The sequence below is a fragment of the Merops nubicus genome, unplaced genomic scaffold (assembly GCF_000691845.1).
Source record: "Merops nubicus isolate BGI_N331 unplaced genomic scaffold, ASM69184v1 scaffold9949, whole genome shotgun sequence".
NCBI classification, from domain to species: Eukaryota; Metazoa; Chordata; class Aves; order Coraciiformes; family Meropidae; genus Merops; species Merops nubicus.
This window is the reverse complement of record NW_008631668.1, coordinates 40,071-60,436: the sequence shown is the minus strand read 5'-3', so window position 1 is coordinate 60,436 and position 20,366 is coordinate 40,071. Positions and strand designations below refer to the sequence as shown.

Genomic DNA, 20,366 nt, shown 5'->3' with positions numbered 1-20,366 from the left:
CTAGCCAGTCTCATTGGAATTCCTGTCTTCTAATAGCAGCAAAATGTAAAGCTTTCAGTCTTTTCCTGAGCCCACAAATACTCCCCTCTTAGCCACTTCTAGTGGTCGTTCTACACTGGTTTTCCTGTGAAGGCTCAGTGACAGACAGAGTGGGGCCACTGCTAACCAAGAAAAGAAAGAGAAAAAAAGGGCTTAACATTCTTGTTTAAGTACTTTGACTGATCACAGTGAACTATGGTTATTTTTGAGAGTCAGTTTCTCGTTTAGGTGTGTCTGATTTGTTAGTCAAACAATCATGAGTTTCATGTAATCTATATTATTGTTGTAAATTGAATGTATTATTTACTTAGTATGCTATATGCATAAAATGGGTTTCACATCTTCTTGTGAGACCCTAGCTTCTCCGGACCAAGGCCCACAAACTGTTTGGGTTCTTTGCTCATGTCAGCAACTAACTTGTAAGAAATTTAGTTGCATGAAAATGCACAGACCCAGACAGAAATTAAAGGTCAGAAATAGTGAGCAGAAGTGGAGTTCATGAAGCATTCTCTCATTCAGAGATCAGTGTAATGGAAAAACAGTTTCTTGTCTCAAGAGAAATATAAAAGTGTGTTATCAGAATAGGCAAAGTGAAGAAAGAAGTAATCCATTAAAATGATTCTGCACTTCTTCCACAAATATTTTTTTAAAATCATTGATACAGCTCAAAAGTATCTCAAAAAATTGTACAGCTTATAAATATCCTGAAAAAGTATTTGCAAATGCCATATCTGCATGCTATAAACACAAACACAAAAAAGAATGGCACCACTTTCTGTGTTAATGCCATTACCATAACCTTTTGATGGGCAAAATACATGACAGAGCTGCAGCTTCATCAACTTAAAATAGCAATGGATGAACTAAAGTATTAAAGTAGTCACTCAGAATCAGCGCACATCATCCGCACAGGAAAAGGCCTATAGGAAAACTAAGCATTTTAGTATACATTCAGTTATTTCTCAGTCTTTGAAACATACTCTACAAAATTCCTAATTAGTAAAGAAATTGCACTGGTTCTCAAGATAACACAGGGAGAACATCAAACCATCAATAGCAACAAAAAACATCTTACCTGCACCAGAACAGATGATATCTTGAGAATTCTTGCACATTTCATTGCTTTTCTTCCGTGTAAGATTGCAACTAGTTGGATACTGACAAGCTTCACCGTACCAGCCTTCATCACATTTGCACTTCCCACAGTCACACTTCCCATGGCCTAGCAATTGAAGGAAAGCATGTGTCAAGTCCTTTTTTTTTCATTCAGAATTTAAAATAGATTCCATCAATTATAGTTTTAAATGAACATGATTAACAGTTTCACTTAACGCCGTTCATTGCAATTAAAAATAGAAATGAATAAATATGATCTTAGATATGAAGAGACACCTGAAATCACCATGACTTTGAAATCTGATGTATGTCATTTTGATAGGTCTTTGTATGAATTATCATTTTAAGAAGGAATACAAAACTTAAACATTCTGTATGAGCAATGGGCTTTCTTACTACTTTCACTTCTCATTCCCGTATTTGTCTACTGTTACCTGTTATTGACACAACAGAACTCCAAGTGCAGGGGTTCCATTCACTTCCTTGGCCAGCTGTAGGCAAGGAACAGCTAGAAACTGCAGCCTGAGGACACAGGATTAACTATTATGGTACAAACCCCCAAAATGGGCATGGAGAAGGCGAGCTACAGCAGCAAGTAGTAACTCCCTCACACACCAACTGCAGCTCCTACCTTTACTGAAAAGTGCAAATCCTTCTTCCTGAAGCCTTTTCTGGCTACTAGTTCCTCCAGCCCTCTCCCACTCACTTAGACGTTACTTGGTTGCTGCTGAAAATTCAATTTTTGTCTTTAAATATTGAGACAGTATTGGCAGTGTAGCATAGTTTGATAATCATAGGAGTATATTTACTTACGATTATTTGCTGAGTATGAAGTATCTTAAAGAACCAACACAGCTGCTCAATCTATTAGGACATGACATGCTAGCCTTCTATCATCTGCTTAATACATTGTCTGCAGGCTTTAATATATCTAATATCATGAAGAATTATAAAGGAAAGGAAAGTTTATTCATAAAAATGATTTTGTTTCTTTGAAAAATACCCAAAAATGCAGATGAATTGACAACTTATGCTATTTTGCATATTAAGTATTATATTCCACACTAAATTCCAGGTGCAAATTTCTATCACTTAATTCTTTAGCATTCCTTTACAATTTTAGGTAGTGAATATGAGAACAACTGGAAAAATTTTGAACTAGAATATTCAATTTTAAATTAAGTACCACTTGAATATATATCTGATTGACAGAAGAAGGGTATCTTTAAATCACTGTGTCTCAAAAATAGAATCCTATTGCAGTCTACTTTAAAAGTATTTGTTGCCTGAAATGAAAGTCAACTGCCTGAAAATACAAGCCCCGTCTGTTGCCAGCAAGGAATAATTTAGATTCTCATATAAAATAGCAAATTTGAAAAATATTAAAATATCAAAATGGAAATAGAAAATTTTAATGCAAAAAAGGAGTATCTTTTGTAGCTTGATAAAATTTGGTTTGCCTTCCAAGATAGTCCTAAGACAAGACACAGTTTAAAATCTGAAAATAAAATTAAAACAAAAACAATACAAACAAACAATAACAACAACAAAAAAAAACAGTTCAAAAACATATGAGCAAATCATGTTAGCTCTTGTTTTAAAGCAGGACTTGACACCTTAAAAATTGCTAGTAACTCTTTGTTGACAAGGGACGAGAGAGAAAAAAAAAGTATATAAATTATGTAATAAAACCCTACTCTTGTGATTACTCTACCCCACTAAAAGGTGACAGCATAATTCATTTCAGAAATTGGTGATATGTCCAATTGTCCAGTGGTGATGTGTAGCTTAAAACTAAAACCAAAACATAACCATCTCCATATATTTTCCTTCCTTTTGAGGATTATTCATCACAATGACTTTGCATTCTCCATGTTAGGCATTCTTGTGATTTTAGTTTGTTTTTTTGCTGGTGAAGAAAAAGGTGCTCTTATAAAAGGAGGATCAATTTCCCCATTCCCATGTCTAAATGACAGAGTAAGGCAGAAACCATGGCTTGTTAGTACTGATGGTCTAGCAGCACCAGCCTCTCAGTTAGAGATGTACTAATCTAACATATGGTGCATAAAGGAAAAAGATATTTTCACTTAAAATTCTTACAGCCTGTTTAAAGAAAATGAATAAAAAACTTCCATGAGCATAGTCATACAGAGCAGTTTCTTTAACAATAAAATAAATTTTAAAAAAAACACTGAAATTCCTTACATTAAAAATGGGAAAATAAACAGGAGATATCTTGCATGTCATTGAAAGCAATGATAAGGAATTTAACTAATAGGAATTTGTGAGATTGTACTAATGATTTTTACCTGGACCACACCCTTAAAATATCCCATTTTTCCCAATTGGATATTACAAAGCAATGGGGAGATTCTAAAAAAAATTATCTGGGTGAGAGGACTATACTGAAGTGCAGAGGGCCATAAAATTGCCTGCAATAGCTTGTATAACTCATTATAGCCTCCCTGTCACACAGATGATGCAGTAGGTCTGCAAGTCAGTCTGACAGAGTTATTCTCTTCTTGTTTATTTCCCTCATCCACAGGTATTGACCTTATGGTATTCCTCATGGCAAAAATAGTGATGGGATGAACCAACTGTGTGATAAGCTGTGAGAAAATTTAAAGAGACTACAAAAGGTTTTTAATTGGTCTGGGTTTTTTTCAGAAAAGTTTATGTAGGATCCCTTTTGTTGTATATAAATTTCTGTATTGTTTACAACGCAAACAACATTATGAAAGAGTAAATAAGGAGTAAATAGCACTAGGAAAACTGCAAGGTAATATTGTAACTTCCAAGAAAAGATATCCAGTCAATAAGGGATAGACTCAAGTATCTGAGGATGTGAAACATATCACAAGAAAAGTAAGCTACAAGACCATACTAAAGAGTTGGTCAAGAAATCTGTATCTCAAGGTCACTGACAACAAACATTTAAGGGAAAAAAAATGGCTGTAACATGAATAATTGCTAACTGTAAAGGAAAAATCCAAATTTCACCTTAAAAAGTCAATCTAGTTAAAACTCAAGGAAGTGCGAGAAATGCTTTTAACAAAAAAATTGGATGTAGTCTGAAAAAAATCACAGCTTCAAACATGTGGAAAACCCTTTTATAACAAAGGGCTTTTCACCCTAACTAGATGAGCAGCCACCTCAGGGAGTACATCTGGAGTATGCAGAAGGCTTGTAGGGTGGGAAATGAAGCTAATATGCAAGGAAAACTGTCAGATGTCAGAAAATATATAGAGAAAGTGAGAACACAAAATGTTAGGCAGGGTCAGATCTTGAAAAACTGCAAGTACTATAATGTACTTTCATCATCCAAATAAAAAGAAAGTAGGATAAAGAGTGGCTTCACTAAGCAGCAAAAAGGAGTTAAGATTAAAGATAATGTACAGACAGTCCAGAACGAAATGAATATGGGGATGTTGACTACAGTAGCAAATGCAGTGTGGCTAATGATACAGACTGTAGATATGAAAATTACTCATCTAAGATGAGAACAAAACAAAGACATAAAAATGGTTTTAAGGAAGCGTCTAGACCAGAAGGGCAAGACCCCAAAATCTCCACTCAAGAGTACTTACAACGTTTGCCCGTGAAAAGCCAGTATAATAACAAAGACTTTTTTTAATTATTCTATTAGGCTGGCAATCAAATGTCTGAAAAATAAAAAGCTAACTTTTTTTTCTTTTAAGAAAAAGGGATGCACATGATTGAGGCAACCTAAAAACATGCAGCTATGACCTCGGAAGCTGTGCAAAGATCTGAAACAAATTATGAAGCATTGCATAGCTAGAGACACTGAGGTAAGGAAAAATGGAATATAATGAATAACAGCTTTATCCCCAAATAGACTAACATTATGCCAAATTAACCTATCAACTCTTTATAAGGTAACTCATTTTAAGGAAAGGGACCTTTGAAATCTAGCGGATATCATGTATATTGGATACAATGCCACTTAGGGGAAAAAAAATATTCTGGCTAAGATTCTCTAGAAGTGTAAAAGTATCACAACTTGGTTTAAGGGAAGAAAAAAAAAATGACAAAAAGGGATATTGATGGTTACTGGTGATGTTTCAAAGGATGTTTTCAGAACCAAACAGCTTTTACTGATATTGATACAAAAAGTCAGAGTATGCTGACAACATTTGCCAATGACACAAACCCATAGGCCCCCAGTAGAAATGTGAAGATGGAAAATCATACAGAATGAATAGTCTGAAGGACTGAAGTAATAAAAGTGCAATGAAACTAGACATACAAAGCACAAGATCACAGACGAGGGAAAGGATGCTGTAGGCTAAGGCCTCCCCAGCTGGAAACAACAAGGAAAGCCCAAGTGTATACTCATGTAGTCACATCACCTTTTCAGGGCTGACATCTTTAGGTGAAAAAGAGTCTAAGAAGTACCCGTTGAAGATAGGTTAGTAGGAACAGAAAACAGTAGCAAACTTGTGTTTGCAACACTACACACAACGTATGTAAAATGGACATGGGTCCCATTTATGTTGGAAAATTGCCACTATGTCTCTAGGTCTCAGAAGGAGGAGTTAAGATTTCCAGGGAAAACACTGATAGAATTTTAGCCACTTGTGAAGTTGCAAAAGGCTAGGAATTAAAACATCTCAGCTGAAAGATGGTCATTTAAACCGCAATCATTTGGCTCTGATCACATGCCTTTGTGTGACTCCTTTCTAGAAACTTTTTTCCACTACATGTTTGCATGTCTGTCAGTCCAAGAGTTAAGACACGAAGGTAAAATCTCTGACAAAATGTTTGGAATCCACATCTGAACTGTATGTATTCAAGGCACCAGCTTGGAAGCCTGACTCTGCTGAGTTCTATCTAATCCATCATGGGAGACAGGCACTTCTGCAGAGTGACCCGGGCTGTGTGGGCTGCACAGGCCTCAGGGGTTGGCTGTCTTTCTTCACTAAACTACTGGGAAGCATGCAGTGATTGGACAGGATACACAAACATAGCTGGTGGGGCTTTGGTGCATCATTAGACTTGTATGCATGCAATTTTTTTTGTTAATTTTCTTTTGCTTCATTTATTTTTGCAATAATCTATGTCAGGTTTTAAATATTCTGACAGACTTTGAATAAATATGTGGAAGTATAATGGCTTTGTTATAGCTTGAGCGCCATAGAGTTTATTAAAACAATTATATTACGTAATTGTTAGGTAAAACAAACTGAATTTGAATATCACTTTCATTTCCATGTGCCTACAGAAACTGTAGCATTCAGCAGTGTTATTGCCATTTCCCTGCCTCCAACTGGAAAAGATTCTCTCCACCTTTGTACTGGTTTTGCTTGATTTTTTTTTATTTCATGCTAATGTTCAAAATATCTGAAAGCTTTGCTACATCCTACTGGTTAAACTCTCCATAGGCAATGCAAATAGTGAAAACAAATTTCTTGTTTTGTTATCTATCATGCTCTTGCTACCTAGGAGCACATGTGAATGCATGCACGTCTATGTGTCATGATTATCTTTTCTACAGAGCAATAGTGGGGCATGAAAATGTAGACTCCTTAGAAACACTCAGAAGAAAAGAAAACTTAAGACTGATCTTGAGGTCAAGAATTCACATTGAAAGAAACATGACAGGGTTCAACTGTTGGACCTTTCATTTCCTGGATAGCCTCTGGCACAGGACAACATCATCAGGGCTCCAGGAGGTGAACTTAAATTCTCTTCTCTATAAAGAAAATGTAAATTAATTTTGTCATAGAAATTTTGATAAGGACAAATTTCTTGGTATTTGAGAGCTTTCAGATGTCATGTTATGATTAGAGATAGCTTAAAAAACAAAAACCCATTGAGGCTACTATCATTATTATTAGGCTAAACCAAATGAAGCTAGTCTCTTGGAAATTACATTCACCTCTTTTTCTCGGTAAGATAAAAAGAGCACTCCCTCTTTAGAGGGGCAGTTGTAAAACTATAATCATGTGCTTGTTAAGCTATGAGGACCCAGCTTAAATCAATCCTTGGTTCATCAAGCCAGCACTGTTGGAGGTACTGCCATTAGTAGAATACCTGTTTATCTGGTTGTGCAGCGTTAGGCATTTAGGTTTAATGTTTAGTATTTAGGTATTTAGGTATTACTCTTATTAGAATACAAAGATCCAAGCAGTTTGACCAGACATTAAAATACACTCAGATATCCTTGCTGTCATTTTTTATAACTAATGCCCAAGTATTTGATGTAAAAACACAATTGAGGGCAGTTCTCATTTAAAATTGTAATGGAATCCATTTCCTACAGCCAGGTGAGATTTAGCATAAGGATTCCTCTCTATAGCATAAAGTCAGCCATCAGAAGGAAATCAGCAGCTGGCATGATAATTGAATTGAGTTCATTAGTATTCATTTTTAGCAGCACTGAGTGATTCATTAAGTGCTTTTCAAATCTAAAAACCACTTCATGAAATAGGTGAAGAAATATGAGGAACCTGTGGTTATGGATTCCCACTTTAAACAGGGATGTTAGGAAGGATAATAGAGTTGTTAGAGGTGAAAATTTTAGGAAAGTAAAAAATTGAAACATTGCTCTGCACTTTCCACCTAGAACAGCGCAGTGAAGATGTTTTTAATAGTTTTTTCCAACTATTTGACTTTCCTGTAGTTAGTGAAGCAGATTCTGCTACTTTACACCAATGTAAACCTAGTGAAAATATTTCAGATTAGAAAAATATCCTATTATGTTTAGCTGTGTTTCAGATTCTCAAAAACTATGTTTGCATTCAGCTGAAACATATCTCTGAGTCTCTTTTTTTCAGAATTGCTGGAATTGCAGTTTATGAAAAACTTGTTGAGGTTCCTGGAAAAAAAAAAAAAAAGTTGGTATCATTACATTCTTTCCTGTGTCAGTACTCTTGAAATTAATTTCTCTTTAAGGTTAGGATCTTGGTTGTTTATGTTGTGCTACCTCCAGTGAAAGACAGATGCCTTCCAGAACTTTATAGTATACCCTAAGGATGCTGCCCATACTGAAATTGCGTTCAGCAATGCTGGAGTTTTCACAAAAACACTGGCTCACATGCCAATCAGTTGTTTCTCTCCCTATCTTGACACTATGAAGACAAACTATAGATTAGTTGAGTGGACTGATTTGAATTTAGAAACTAAGGATAGTAGAACATTTGAAGCAAATTTTGCTACTGAAGCACCCTTGTCAACTGAGAAGAACTGCATCAGAGATTTTCAAAGCAACACAGTAAGCCCAGAGGTTTTAGGGATGAAAAGAAACTTAACCTTATATATTTCTCAAAAGAGTATTAGAAAAAAAACAACAAAAAAATTAACTTAGATGCTCTGACATTAATTCAATTGCTCTGTGTTTATTTAGGGTGTGCAGGTATTGAAGTAGCCCAAAATAGTTCCCTTGTGCACAGAAAGATCATAGAGTAGATCCTTCTGAAGGCTCTGCTAAGGCACATGGAAAATTCGGACGTGCTTGTTGGCAACCAACATGGCTTCACCATGGGCAAGTGGTGCCTGACAAATTTGATGGCCTTCTACAATGGAGTTACAGCGCCAGTGGATAAGGAAAGAGCAACTGACACCAATTATTTGGACTTCTGAAAAGTGTTCAACACTGTCACACATGACATCCCGGTCTCTAAATTAGAAAGACATGGATTTGACGGATGGACCGCTTTGATGGATAACGAATTGGCTAGATGGTCACACTCAAAGAGCTGTTGTCAATACCTTGATGTCCAAGTGGAGACAAGTGATGCTCCTCAGTGACTGGTACTGGGACTGGTGCTGATTAACATCTTTGTTGGGGACGTGGACAATGGAATTAAGTGCATCCGTGGCAAATTTGCAGATGACACCAGGCTGTGACGTAGGGTCAACATGGTGGAAGGAAGGGATGCCATCCAGAGGGACCTTGACAAACTTGGGAGGTGGGCCTAGGCCAACCTTATGAAGTTCAAGGCCAAATGCAAGGTCCTGCACCTGGGTCAAGGCAATCCCAAGCACAAACACAGGCGGGGAGGAGTATGAATTGAGAGCAGTCCTGAGGAGAAAGACTTGGGGGTGCTAGTCGATGAAAAGCTCAACATGAGCCAACAATGCACAAGTGCAGCCCAGAAAACCAACTATATCTTGGGCTGCATCAAAGGAAGCCCAGCCAGCAGGTCAAGGGAGGTGATTGTCCTCCTCTGCTCCTCTCTCGTGACATACCACTTGGAGAACTGTGTTAGCTCTGGGGTATTCAGCACAGGAAGGACACAGACCTGTTGCATTAGGTCCAGAGGAGGGCCACAAAGTTGGAATTCCTCTCCTATGTGACAAAGCTGAGAGAGTTGGGGTTGCTCAGCCTGGAGATGAGGAGACTCTGGGGTGATGTTATTGCAGCCTTCCAGTATCTGAAGGGGGCATACAGGAAAGCTGTGGAGGGACATTTTACAAGGGCTTGTAGTGATAGGATGAGCAGTAACAGATTCAAACTGGAATAGTGTGAATTTAGATTAGGTGTAAGGAAGAAGCTTTTCACCGTGAGGTTGGTGAGACACTGGAACAGGTTGCCCAGAGGAGTTGTGGATATTCCATCCCTGGAAGTGCTCAAGACCATGTTGGATGGGGCTTTGAGCAACCTGGTCTGGTGGGAGGTGTCCCTGCCCATGGCAGGGGAGTTGAAACTAGGTGATCTTTAAGGTCCCTTCCAACTCAAGACATTCTATGAGTCTATGGCAATAACAGATTTGAACACCAGCACTAGCCTTTGGGTAGTCTGAGAGAGTGACTGAGTCAGTGTGACAAGAGCACACAGGGTCTGTGACAAAGTTTGCCTCTCAGCTCTCCTCAGTGGTTGGATTCCCCCTGCTCCTTTAAGTACTTCTGGTATGGATTTTCAGAGTTTAAAAGAAAACATGGTGACAATTCATCTTGATTTAGTTATTACTAGATGTACTTTAAAAACAAAACCACCATAAATTATGATAAATCATGATAAATCATAGGTACAACAGTTACTGATGAGAACAATCTAAACTACTGTATGTATTTCTTAAGGAAATGGCCTTTAGTAGATAAAGCATAAATATTCCTGTTGAACTTGAGCTACATGTCACACGGATTGCTTAGCACAATGGCTTAGTAAACAAATATTCAATAATGTTGTAAAAAAATAAAATCACTCAGAATACATATTATACACCAGAGGTAGGTGTGAGGGCATGTTATTTAATTATAACAGATATTTCTATTATACACAGTCTGCAATACTATTTATAGCAATTACATCTTTGTTTCATGTTGACATAAGGAACTTCAGACTTTGGTTTGTCTCCTGCTGACCACTTGCCTGATACAGACTGATATTATCATTAACAGGCAGACCAGGAGCTAAACTCCTCCCTCCACTACCACATCACACACCAGAGATGCAAAGTGCCAGGCAAGCAGAGGGAGGAACACGTCAATGCACTCACCCACCACAGTGGACAGGAAGAAAGGAGCGAGCTGGGCTGGGGCCAAGCCATGGGAGAGAGAGTAGCCAGGCCATGAGCCCAGTTATATAGCAGGGACTCAAAGACAGCTTCATGTCCTAGCCCTGCCATCCTGGGAAAATCAGCTCTTACAGAGGTGGCTTCTTGCCCCACCTTCAAGTTACTGTGGAAGAGGGGGGCACCTGGTGGAGATCTCCTCAGCAGTTCCCACCCAAAGCTGGCCAGACTCTGGGTGAAAACCAATCAGGAGGGTCCTTCTTGCCTGGTTATGGACAGCATCCATATGCCAACCCTCATTCAGGGCTGGAGGTTTAACCCCAGCAATTCAGTGTGTTCTCTGTCACTCGTGCCAATGTGAGTACAGCAGTTTTAAAATCTAATCATAACCCAATACAATTTACACAAATGTTAATTTAAAAGTATTACTGTTAAATTTGAAGATGAAAAGTGTTAGTATTTGTAGAATATCACTCTAAGTTTGCATCAGCATCATAATCTGTAAGTAATGCGGTCTCATTAGATAAAAACTGTTATTTTTTAAAATCAGTATCTTTAGAAATTAAAACAGACTACAAAATTAAACTGAAATTAAAAAAAAAAAACAAAACTATTGCCCTCTGGAGGGTGTTTTAGACAGTAAAATGAATTCATATTGGTAGAAAACTAGTTCAGGAAGACAAAAAATGAGACTTTGTTTAAAGGATTCAAACTTTTACTAAATGACTTTTAAATTTGGGGATGGGGGGGGGAGGGAGGTGAATGGAGGAAAAAAAAAGAATATATTCTTCCCTACCAAGACTACAACTATTTTTCTCAGTCCAAAGTGGTCATCATGAATGATTTTATTTAGTCTGGAAATTTAAAACTACACTTAGTGTCAACCCCAATTCCACTGCCAAGTTTAGAATTTAAATTACAGTAATGCTTATGAAATACTTAAAATACCTATGCTGGTCATAGTTTTTTTTTTTTTGTTTTTTTTTTTGTTTTTTTTAATATATACTACTGTGAAACCTGTATTTCAGAACTTCAAAACAATTTTTGAAAGAGGCCAGGAAGGATTTTCACTCTTTTTACATGGTCCATTATTTGGTTTATTTATTTTAATTTTTTTGGTCTCACAGCAAGAGACAGAAGTAGGTGAGGTGTAGTTGAGATTGTCTCCTCTGCACTTAAAATCTCTCTGCACACAACTGTGTGTCAGGTAATATGGTCATGTAGCATTTCTACACCTCCATAGTGCTTCTGTTTACACTCCAAATAAATCATTAGAAACCAAGGGGTTTTGGCAAATATGTATTAAAACAGTATTATATGCAGTATTTCTTTTTTAATATCAGAAAGATTCAGCTGACTCAAGAAAAAAATTTGGAAGTTCTTATCATGGCAAATTCTGAAATCCTTTCTGGCCTATCATTGTTTAAAAAAACAATAATAGGCCAGACATGAAAATTTCCAAAACATTGCTACTCCAATTTAATTGTTGCAAAACATGGTAAGGTTAATATAAGGTTTTAACACTGTTATGTACTGGACAGTGCTCTGAGATCAAATTGTCTTTCATAGCTTGAGTTTTCACATGAAGAGCATACAAATCCCTCATTTATATATGTAAAATGCTATGTGTTTTATTATTGTATATGTATAATTAGTAAGAATCAAAGACAACATGCATTTTTCCTCTACCTGTACTAAAAGGTACAAAATACAAGAAAAAAAAAAAATCAAAATTTAGTGGCATTTCCTTTCTCCCTCTCTTGGCTATGAATTCAAATTCCCTGTAAATTGAACAGCCTCAATTGTAATGAAAATGAATTAGATATTGTGAATGATTAAAATAAAGGAAAGCACCCCTGTTGAATCAGCTCCAGTTTGTTACCCCAGAGGTGGCACAAGCTGATATAATTTTAAATGTGATTCATGCTGTTTAGGCAGATGATATAAATATCTCAGTGAGACAGAGATAAATTAGTTTTATCCATCAAAACAGTCTAGAGTCAAGGTTTCAATTAATAATTCAATGGTTCTGTGAAAGATTTCTTACTTATTTTTAACCAAATGAATTATCTTTTTAAGAAAAAAATAATCAGCTTTTGGGTAGGAAGATCTTTTAATAGGCAGAGCAAGTATTCTTTGGCTTCTCTAGAACAACCACTTTTCCACATGGTACTTTCCCAGTGCAGACTTTTGACAGATCCTGCACATATCAAACAAAGTTATACCTGAGACAGGAACATTCCTTTTCATTCATTTACTTGCAGAGAAGAAAAAAGAAAATACAGAGGAGCTTCACTTTTTTATCTACATAGACACAAAATCTTGTAGACATTCTCAAAACTACACTCTTGTAAAGAAAGATTTACAAATCCAGCAGGTTTGTGTTTGTGTTACTGTGTTCAAGAGCTGAAAGAATGAGTTAAATAAACCTCATTTCCTGAATCTGAGAGAGTTTGGTGTGTGTTCTGGGTTCACGAAGAAATTTTGCTGGCTCCTTTCAAGGTCTGCAGCTGCACGTGACCTTTGATCTCCATGACTCTAAACATGCTGATCCAAAACCAACTGAAGGAGAACTGATTCTCCATGAGATTAAACAGTTTAGCTTGGGTTCACCACCACCATCCCTCAAAAAAAATGCCAAAAATGCTGCAGGAATTTTATTTTTGGGAAAAGTAGCACATAAATTCATTACCAGCTGTGCCTCCAAACGTCTGCCCAGCAGATATGTGTTTTGAGCCAAACCATCAAAGGATTTCTAGACTCCCATGGGCACAAGGAAGGAACTCGTGAAAAACTGATGGCCTACACAGTCTCACCTTTTTGGCTGTCTGCCAGTAAGTCTGGAAGCCTTGGAAGATGTGTTTCTACATACGTTCTTGAGGTTTCCAGATGTGGCTTTTAGTTCCAAAGGCAGACAGACTCCTAATGCTTACAGTCTCAAATATCTACAGTAGTGACCTGAAAATCATACACTTGGTGATTATCATTTGAGAAAAGCTCTTCCAAGAAGCTCTTTGAGGAAAGCTCTTTTCCTTCTAGATTCAACGAATGTGAAGTTTCAAATGAAATCTTGGTTTTTTTTCAGAAATTCCCTGCTGTCCCTAATGCCACCCATGTAACATCAACAGGCACTCAGTGCATTGAACTCAGCGTTTCTAAACCCTGGATGGGTACTGGAAAACATTTTGTAGGAACAACTGCTTTTAGTTCATCACTGGGTACCTGAAGGGAGAGCAGCATTAATGGGATGTTTGTAGCTAAATCTTAAAAGCTTAGTTACCAAACTGAAGAGGTAACTAAAGATGATATGGCTATAATATACCCAGTTAAGTACAAGCTTAACTTCAAAAGTTACCAGTTTATCAGATCACTAAAAAACAAACAAAGATAAAGAGGAAAAAAAAAAAAAACCAAAAAAACCCCCAAACCAAACCAAACAAACAAACAAAAAAACCCAAAAAAAAAGCAAAACAAACAGGAGGTTATTTAGAGGTAAAATTATGCTACACACATTGCACATTCAAAATGAATGCAGCTGGTACTGCAGGCTAAGCAGAACACATTGACATCACAAACTTTGCTTTAAGGACTAGTTGAGCTCAGATTAGCAGTAGTAACATTTGATTTCCTACGTATGCAATATGTGGCTAGGCTCACAAACAATTTTCTGCACTATCCCCTTTTTCCTTCTTGTGTTATCTCTAATAATAGGTATTTTAAACAGTACTTTATGGAGTCTGAGCACCTTTATTACTGGGATTGATGACAAATTCTAGCACAGATGTGTTACAATTCTCTGTAGCTTTCTCGGGGGTAAAAAAAAAATCAGACCTTCTACAGTTTGCTGGTTAGCAGCTGATCAACCAAGCTCACAGGAAACATGTCAGTTACATAAATATTACATGGAAGAAGGCAGCTGAGTAAGAGAGCTCCACAGAGTACAAAAATGAATCTTAGATATTATTCACAGCATGAGAAACCTAATGCTCCAAAAGTCAAACTGATAAACCTAGCACAGTCTGTACATGAGCGGCACAGGAGAACCTACACCTAATTCAAGCCAACTCACTGCACAAGCCTGTTTGATGACTACAGATATATGGCTGAGTCAGAAGCTAATAAATTTGTGCTACATCTCCTTTGCATAGTGAGCTGAAGGGGGGGAAAGCGGACACATAGAATGACAAGCCTCCCACAGTGACTACACTTGGGTGAAATTTGGTAGCATCTTGAAAAGTTATCATTACTCAGCAATTATGCTTGAGGGATGACTAACTGGTGATCCGAGGATGTTTTTCAAACCAAGGATCTCCTAGATGATGTACTTTCTCATCTGAAACAATTACGATTAGTCTTATCTATCGATGATACATTAATATTTAATATTTGTTATCAAAGCTGTGTATATGCTTTACAAAACATAATTTCTCCATAACTTCATAGTAAGTATAGTTAGGGAATTGGAATGAATAACAACTTTATTTAATGGTATTTTTACATATGTAGCAAATTAAGAGATGTAATTATACATTCTTCCTCCAGCTTTTGTTAAAAAACTTTATTTAAATCAATTTTTTGTGGGTGTGTTTTGTGCAGCAGCATCTCAAGAAAGCATAAAAAGCATTTAAAAAACCATAAAAAGCATAAAAGTTAATGAGTTTCCTCAGATTTAAATCAAAACCATATTTCTCAGTCTTTTGGTTAAACAGGAAAGTTCTCTCATAATTTATGAATCCCTAAGCCAAGGTCATAAATATCATTAATCATCTCCTTTTGACTTGTGTCTGGTAGGAAATCTGGTTCCCTTCTTCAAAACAATGAAGATGCACACTCAACAGAGAAAATATAAATGGGAAACAACAACATTTCCATAGCTTGTCACAACATAGATTTGTCAAATAACAGCTAGAAATCCCTGAAATTGAGTTGCTAACCTCTCCAAAACTTTTGTTACCATATGGGGAAAATTCATTACAAAGAGGTGTATAAAACCAGAGTATTCAAGCATGCACTGGCTTGTAGTAGTGCTTAAAAACTAACTGAGCATTGCATATAAAAGCCAATAGTCCATTGCTGGGGGGAAAAGCACAAATGCATTAAAATCTCATTTTAGAAAGTTTTGAAAATATCCAGCCACCAAAGACACAGAAGAGAGGCACAGTCCTACATTCCAATGAATAGCATGGATGTAAAAACAAATATAATTCTGAGCACATTAAGTTATGCCCACATTCATCCACTCTTTTCAGCAGTCCCAAATGTTAAACAAATGCTTCTTGAGATTTATTTTGGCAATATTCTTCCCTCACTGTACTGCTAGGTATTAGGTTTTTCTTCACTTGTTTTTTGAACATTAATAATCTCTTAATACTATCTAATTTTTTCCCTATGATTTTAGAAAATATAAACATCTGCGAACTTTTAACCTGTTCAGAGATTGATTTTTTTTATATATGAGCTTTAAGAAGAACCTAAACTTCAGCAAAATAAAGATGAATTCTATTTCCTAGAATATGCCTCAGGTTGACAGTTTCTTCTACAGTCCAGCCAAACCTCCTGAAGCACTTCCTGTTGTTATCACAGTCTCCAAAGTACAGACTTGTCAACTTACCAAGTCATGCACTGGCTCTGCAGTGAAACTAAAATAGACTTCACTTTCCAGAACATGCTGTACAGTGTTTGGCAAATTTTTGCTGTATGGTGTTTTGGGAAAGAGAGATGGAAGGTTAAAATATATTGCAATTGCAGTAAGCCTTCAAAAAAGGACAGATCTGGTTCGGTAGCAGCCAGAATTCTGAAAATGTTCTAAATCCAGTGACTTGATTCAGTCAGAGGGAGGGTCAGCAAGCAGGGAAACAGGACGGTTGGGGAGGAAATAAGTTACACTAGACAGGATTCCTTAACAAATCATTGCACCTTCTTTGCAAATAGGAACACTGACAGAGAGAAAAAGGGGGGAGGGGGTGAAAAAAATTACTTTTTTTTCAAATACTCATTTAGAGAGGATTATGAAAGCAGTTTAGATCAGCCTGGTATCTGAGTACTATTAACTTTTTCAAGGCCCTTCAATTCTTCCTCTGGAAAAGGAAGTACTTGAGTTCCTTGGTTAAGTTAAAATCTGGATCACCCTAAGCTTGGCAAAGGGTGAGAGGGAGGTGGCTTCAGTAAGTGGCTTAGTTTGATTCAGGTCTTAAGGAGGCCTGCTTATTTCCTGGAGAAAAAAAAAAAAAAAACACAAACACCCTATACCAGATGTACATTATTCTAGTTTTACAGACCCCTAGATGATTTCCAGCTAACATCACGTCCTTTGAGAAAACTCATCTGTTTTGTCAAAAATGCATCGGAACCTGATTTCTTCAATCACCTTTTGTGAAAGCTCACAGACCTGCATTTTAGCAAGGCAGCCTCCTCGCTTAGGTGCCTCAAACACACCACCAAAATTGGGTGGGTGAATATTCTCAGACCTTTCTGTAAATGGCACGGTGAAACAGCTCTGAGAGACGCAAAGTACTGTACATCTTTTGCAGACTAGGCAGTATTGTATTATTTATTCTTTATGTCAGATAACTTAAAGAGCAAAATGAAAAACTGCTTGCCCAGAGACACAGTGAGAAAATAGCAGGCAGGTGGGAACAGGGCTCCCACTGTGATAGTATGCACAGATTAGCATCCTTTTAAACAAAGAGTAATCAGCACAGTATTATACATTTTTTAAAATACCAGAGACTGCAATTCATGGCAAAGTGAAATTAACTCTATTTTTATTCCTTGGTTTCAAATAAATCAGAGAAATCTCTAAAACTGGAAGAACTTAATGGATAAAAGGTGAACAGATTGTTTTATTTGCTTTTGAAACATTGTTTCAGATTCCTAGTGTGAAAAGATTATTTTGAGGTGTGGGTGGTATAATTGAACTAATCAGTCCCTTTATGTTGTTATTCTCCTGGATGCACATTTAAATTTAACGCTAATAAGGAATGAATTTTTTCTTTTTTAAAAAAACAGCTCAATCCAAACAATTGAACGACATTTTCCATTTCTGACACACAGGGGAAAAATACAGCTTGAAATTCTGAAGTAATTTCAAGTGGAGTCTTAAATTCTTTTCATTTCAGCTATTTATATAATACCATTGCCATACTATCTTAACATATCACAGTCTATTATTACGTGTTTGTGTTCAAAATGCCCAAAAACTGTGGGGGAAAAAAAATTACCCATGCTTTACAGATAGGGACTAAAGTGTACTGGAAAACATGTAAGACAAGTGAATTCAGCTAATGTTCCAGGTATTCATCTGGCAGAGTGAGACAGTCTCTGTCTTTACACTCAGATCTTGTAAGTCAGTGGTCTTGTCCCTGCACTTTCCACTGTGTACTTCCTTCCTAGATGAGGTAGCAAGGAATAGAAGAGAATATAGAGAATGAATCCTTTAAGCAGAGAAGGAAACAGAAGAGACTGGTCTGCTGAAGCCAATGGCAAAACTCACATTGATTTTCATGTGTCTGGCTTCAATCTCAGGTCTAATCATTCTGCTCATGACACTGTAGTCCCCTCATCTAATGAAATGATCAGAGGATCTTCAAAAGCTCAATCACAGCAGCAGAAAGGAAGGCTGTTCTAACAAAGGATGTTGGGTAGCTTTTTTTAACAAATCTTTCACATATACAGACAAAAAGACAGATTGTTTGTCAGCTTTCAAAAGAGGGAATTCCTAAGAACTTCGGTGGCAATAAGTGAAAAATGAGGAGAAAAAAAAACCCCTCTCTTAAATTAAGGGTTCAGTAAACAAGACTCTTATTGTTCTTCTAAGTTGCAGATGAAGATGAAACTTCTAAAGGAGACAACAGGAAAAAAAAAGGAATCAAACCGTTAAAGAATCTTTGCCAAGCTGGCTTGATAACAGAAGAGTATTTAACTTTCTTTTTTCTTCCTAGGCCTTTTCTTACTTGTACACTTAAACATTTTGAGGGGGAGAATGGGGGCGGAATGGCTAGAAAAACTAAGAGGAGCCAATAAGGGAAGTTCAGGAATCAAGGACAAAAACAAGACATTTCTGCTTCTGACTGAGACACACTACCAGGAACTCTAACACAATGTGTATTGCACTCATAATTCTGTTCATGCTGGTTATTCATGCCTTTTCAAGCGTGACATAATCACACACCCATCTAGATACAGCAAGACCTTGGCTGTTCAGAGAGTTAAATTGTTATTAGCAGAATTCTAAAGAAAAGACAAAAAGAAAGAACCTAACTTGGAAAAAGAACTTAGTACTGTCATAGGACTTAAGAATAATGTAATGAATGATTGCAGGAAATGTGCCTTGAAAGATAAAAACAACTCCAAGTTCCCCTGTTCCCCCTTTTGGTAGGATAGCTTTGTTTCACAAAGTTTTCTCAGTGTGTAACCCTGGCTAGCTTTCATACCTTGTGGAAAATCAATTATCACAGAAATTAATACTGTCTGCTTATTATGGATATGTTAGCTGTTTAAAGTAGAAAAATTTGAAAGATATATTAGACAAGGTCAAAATATTCATGCCAACACTGAAACTTATGAATAAATGTAATACTGACTGTGATGGCTTGGACCAACAAATGTAAGTGAATGACAGATCAGTGGAACTCCTTTGTAAACAGTAATTAAAATAGTAAAACCTGAGGAACATATTTCTTCTTAGTAAACACCCTCTGTCAATGCTACCCATAGGGAAAAAAGAAGATAAAACTATAAGCTGAAAGGGGATTATATAGTGCTGGAGAGGTGAGAGGGACTGGGTAAAAATGTCAGAGTTGTTTTAAGTGCATAAGTGCTATAGCTGTATGGGTAGGCAGGGGACAGTATTAAATACAGCACGTGTAAGGAACCTAGAAGCAAAGAAGAAGAAATGACAGAGTCTGAGGGAGTGAACAAAGAAATGAAGGAAAAAAAAAGAGGCTGGCATAGATCAGTATAAAAGACTGGGATACAATGTGGAGGAGAGGCTGCAAAACCACAGGACTGCAAAGAGGATTCAGAACAAAGGAAAGAAAATGACAGTGGAAGGGGAGAAAATATAGACAATGGTTAAAATACATACCTGTCCTGGTGTGAGCTAGAACAGAACTAATTCTGTTCAGTGATTTTACTTTTCAGCTAGGTCTCTCCTAGCTAACTGCACTTTCTGAAGTTAGCAGCATATTTTTGCAGACGGTGTCTATCGGAGAAGGGGTTGTGCTTAATATTTATAGTTACTACCAAGGATCAGTGTGCAGAAAGGCTCTTGCTTATACTGCTCCTGTGCAGACCAAGGTCACTGCTAAATCTTGTATACCACGTTGGGGGTGCATTAAGTAAGAGGTTGCAGGTGAGGGGAGCAGGAGACAGGACAGGTGACCCTGAACTAAGCAGTGAGGTATTCTCTCTCATATATGTCATATTCAACATAAAGCTGAGGGTCTCTTCTTCAATGACCAGCATCCAAGACGGACTCTGTCTGTTCTGCTTTCAACCCCAACCTGTGTGTTCCTGAATTCTGTTTCTGAATCCAGCTCCTGAATTCTGTTCCCACCTGCCAGTGAGTCCAGTCTGGGACTTCCCCAGGGGGCTGCTCCACAGCACCAGTGGTGACAGTGACATAACTGTCATCAGAGGGGTTGGGTTTAATGTTGGTTTTGTATATATTTGTATATATTTCACTTTATTACTATTATTATTTTAATCAAAGCTAATTTAGTTTTCCAGTCCATG

General features: G+C 37.1%; 1 protein-coding gene across 1 annotated transcript in view; it reads right to left on the bottom strand.

Annotated features, from left to right (window-relative positions):
• The window catches only part of ITGBL1 (integrin, beta-like 1 (with EGF-like repeat domains)), a gene marked incomplete at both ends in the record, with an annotated part of 79,273 nt that overhangs the window by 19,983 nt on the left and 38,924 nt on the right, over window positions 1-20,366 (bottom strand). The window contains one exon of the mRNA XM_008947655.1: window positions 1,115-1,261. Coding sequence (XP_008945903.1) covers window positions 1,115-1,261 — 147 coding nt within the window. The remainder of the gene's footprint in view (window positions 1-1,114; window positions 1,262-20,366) is intronic.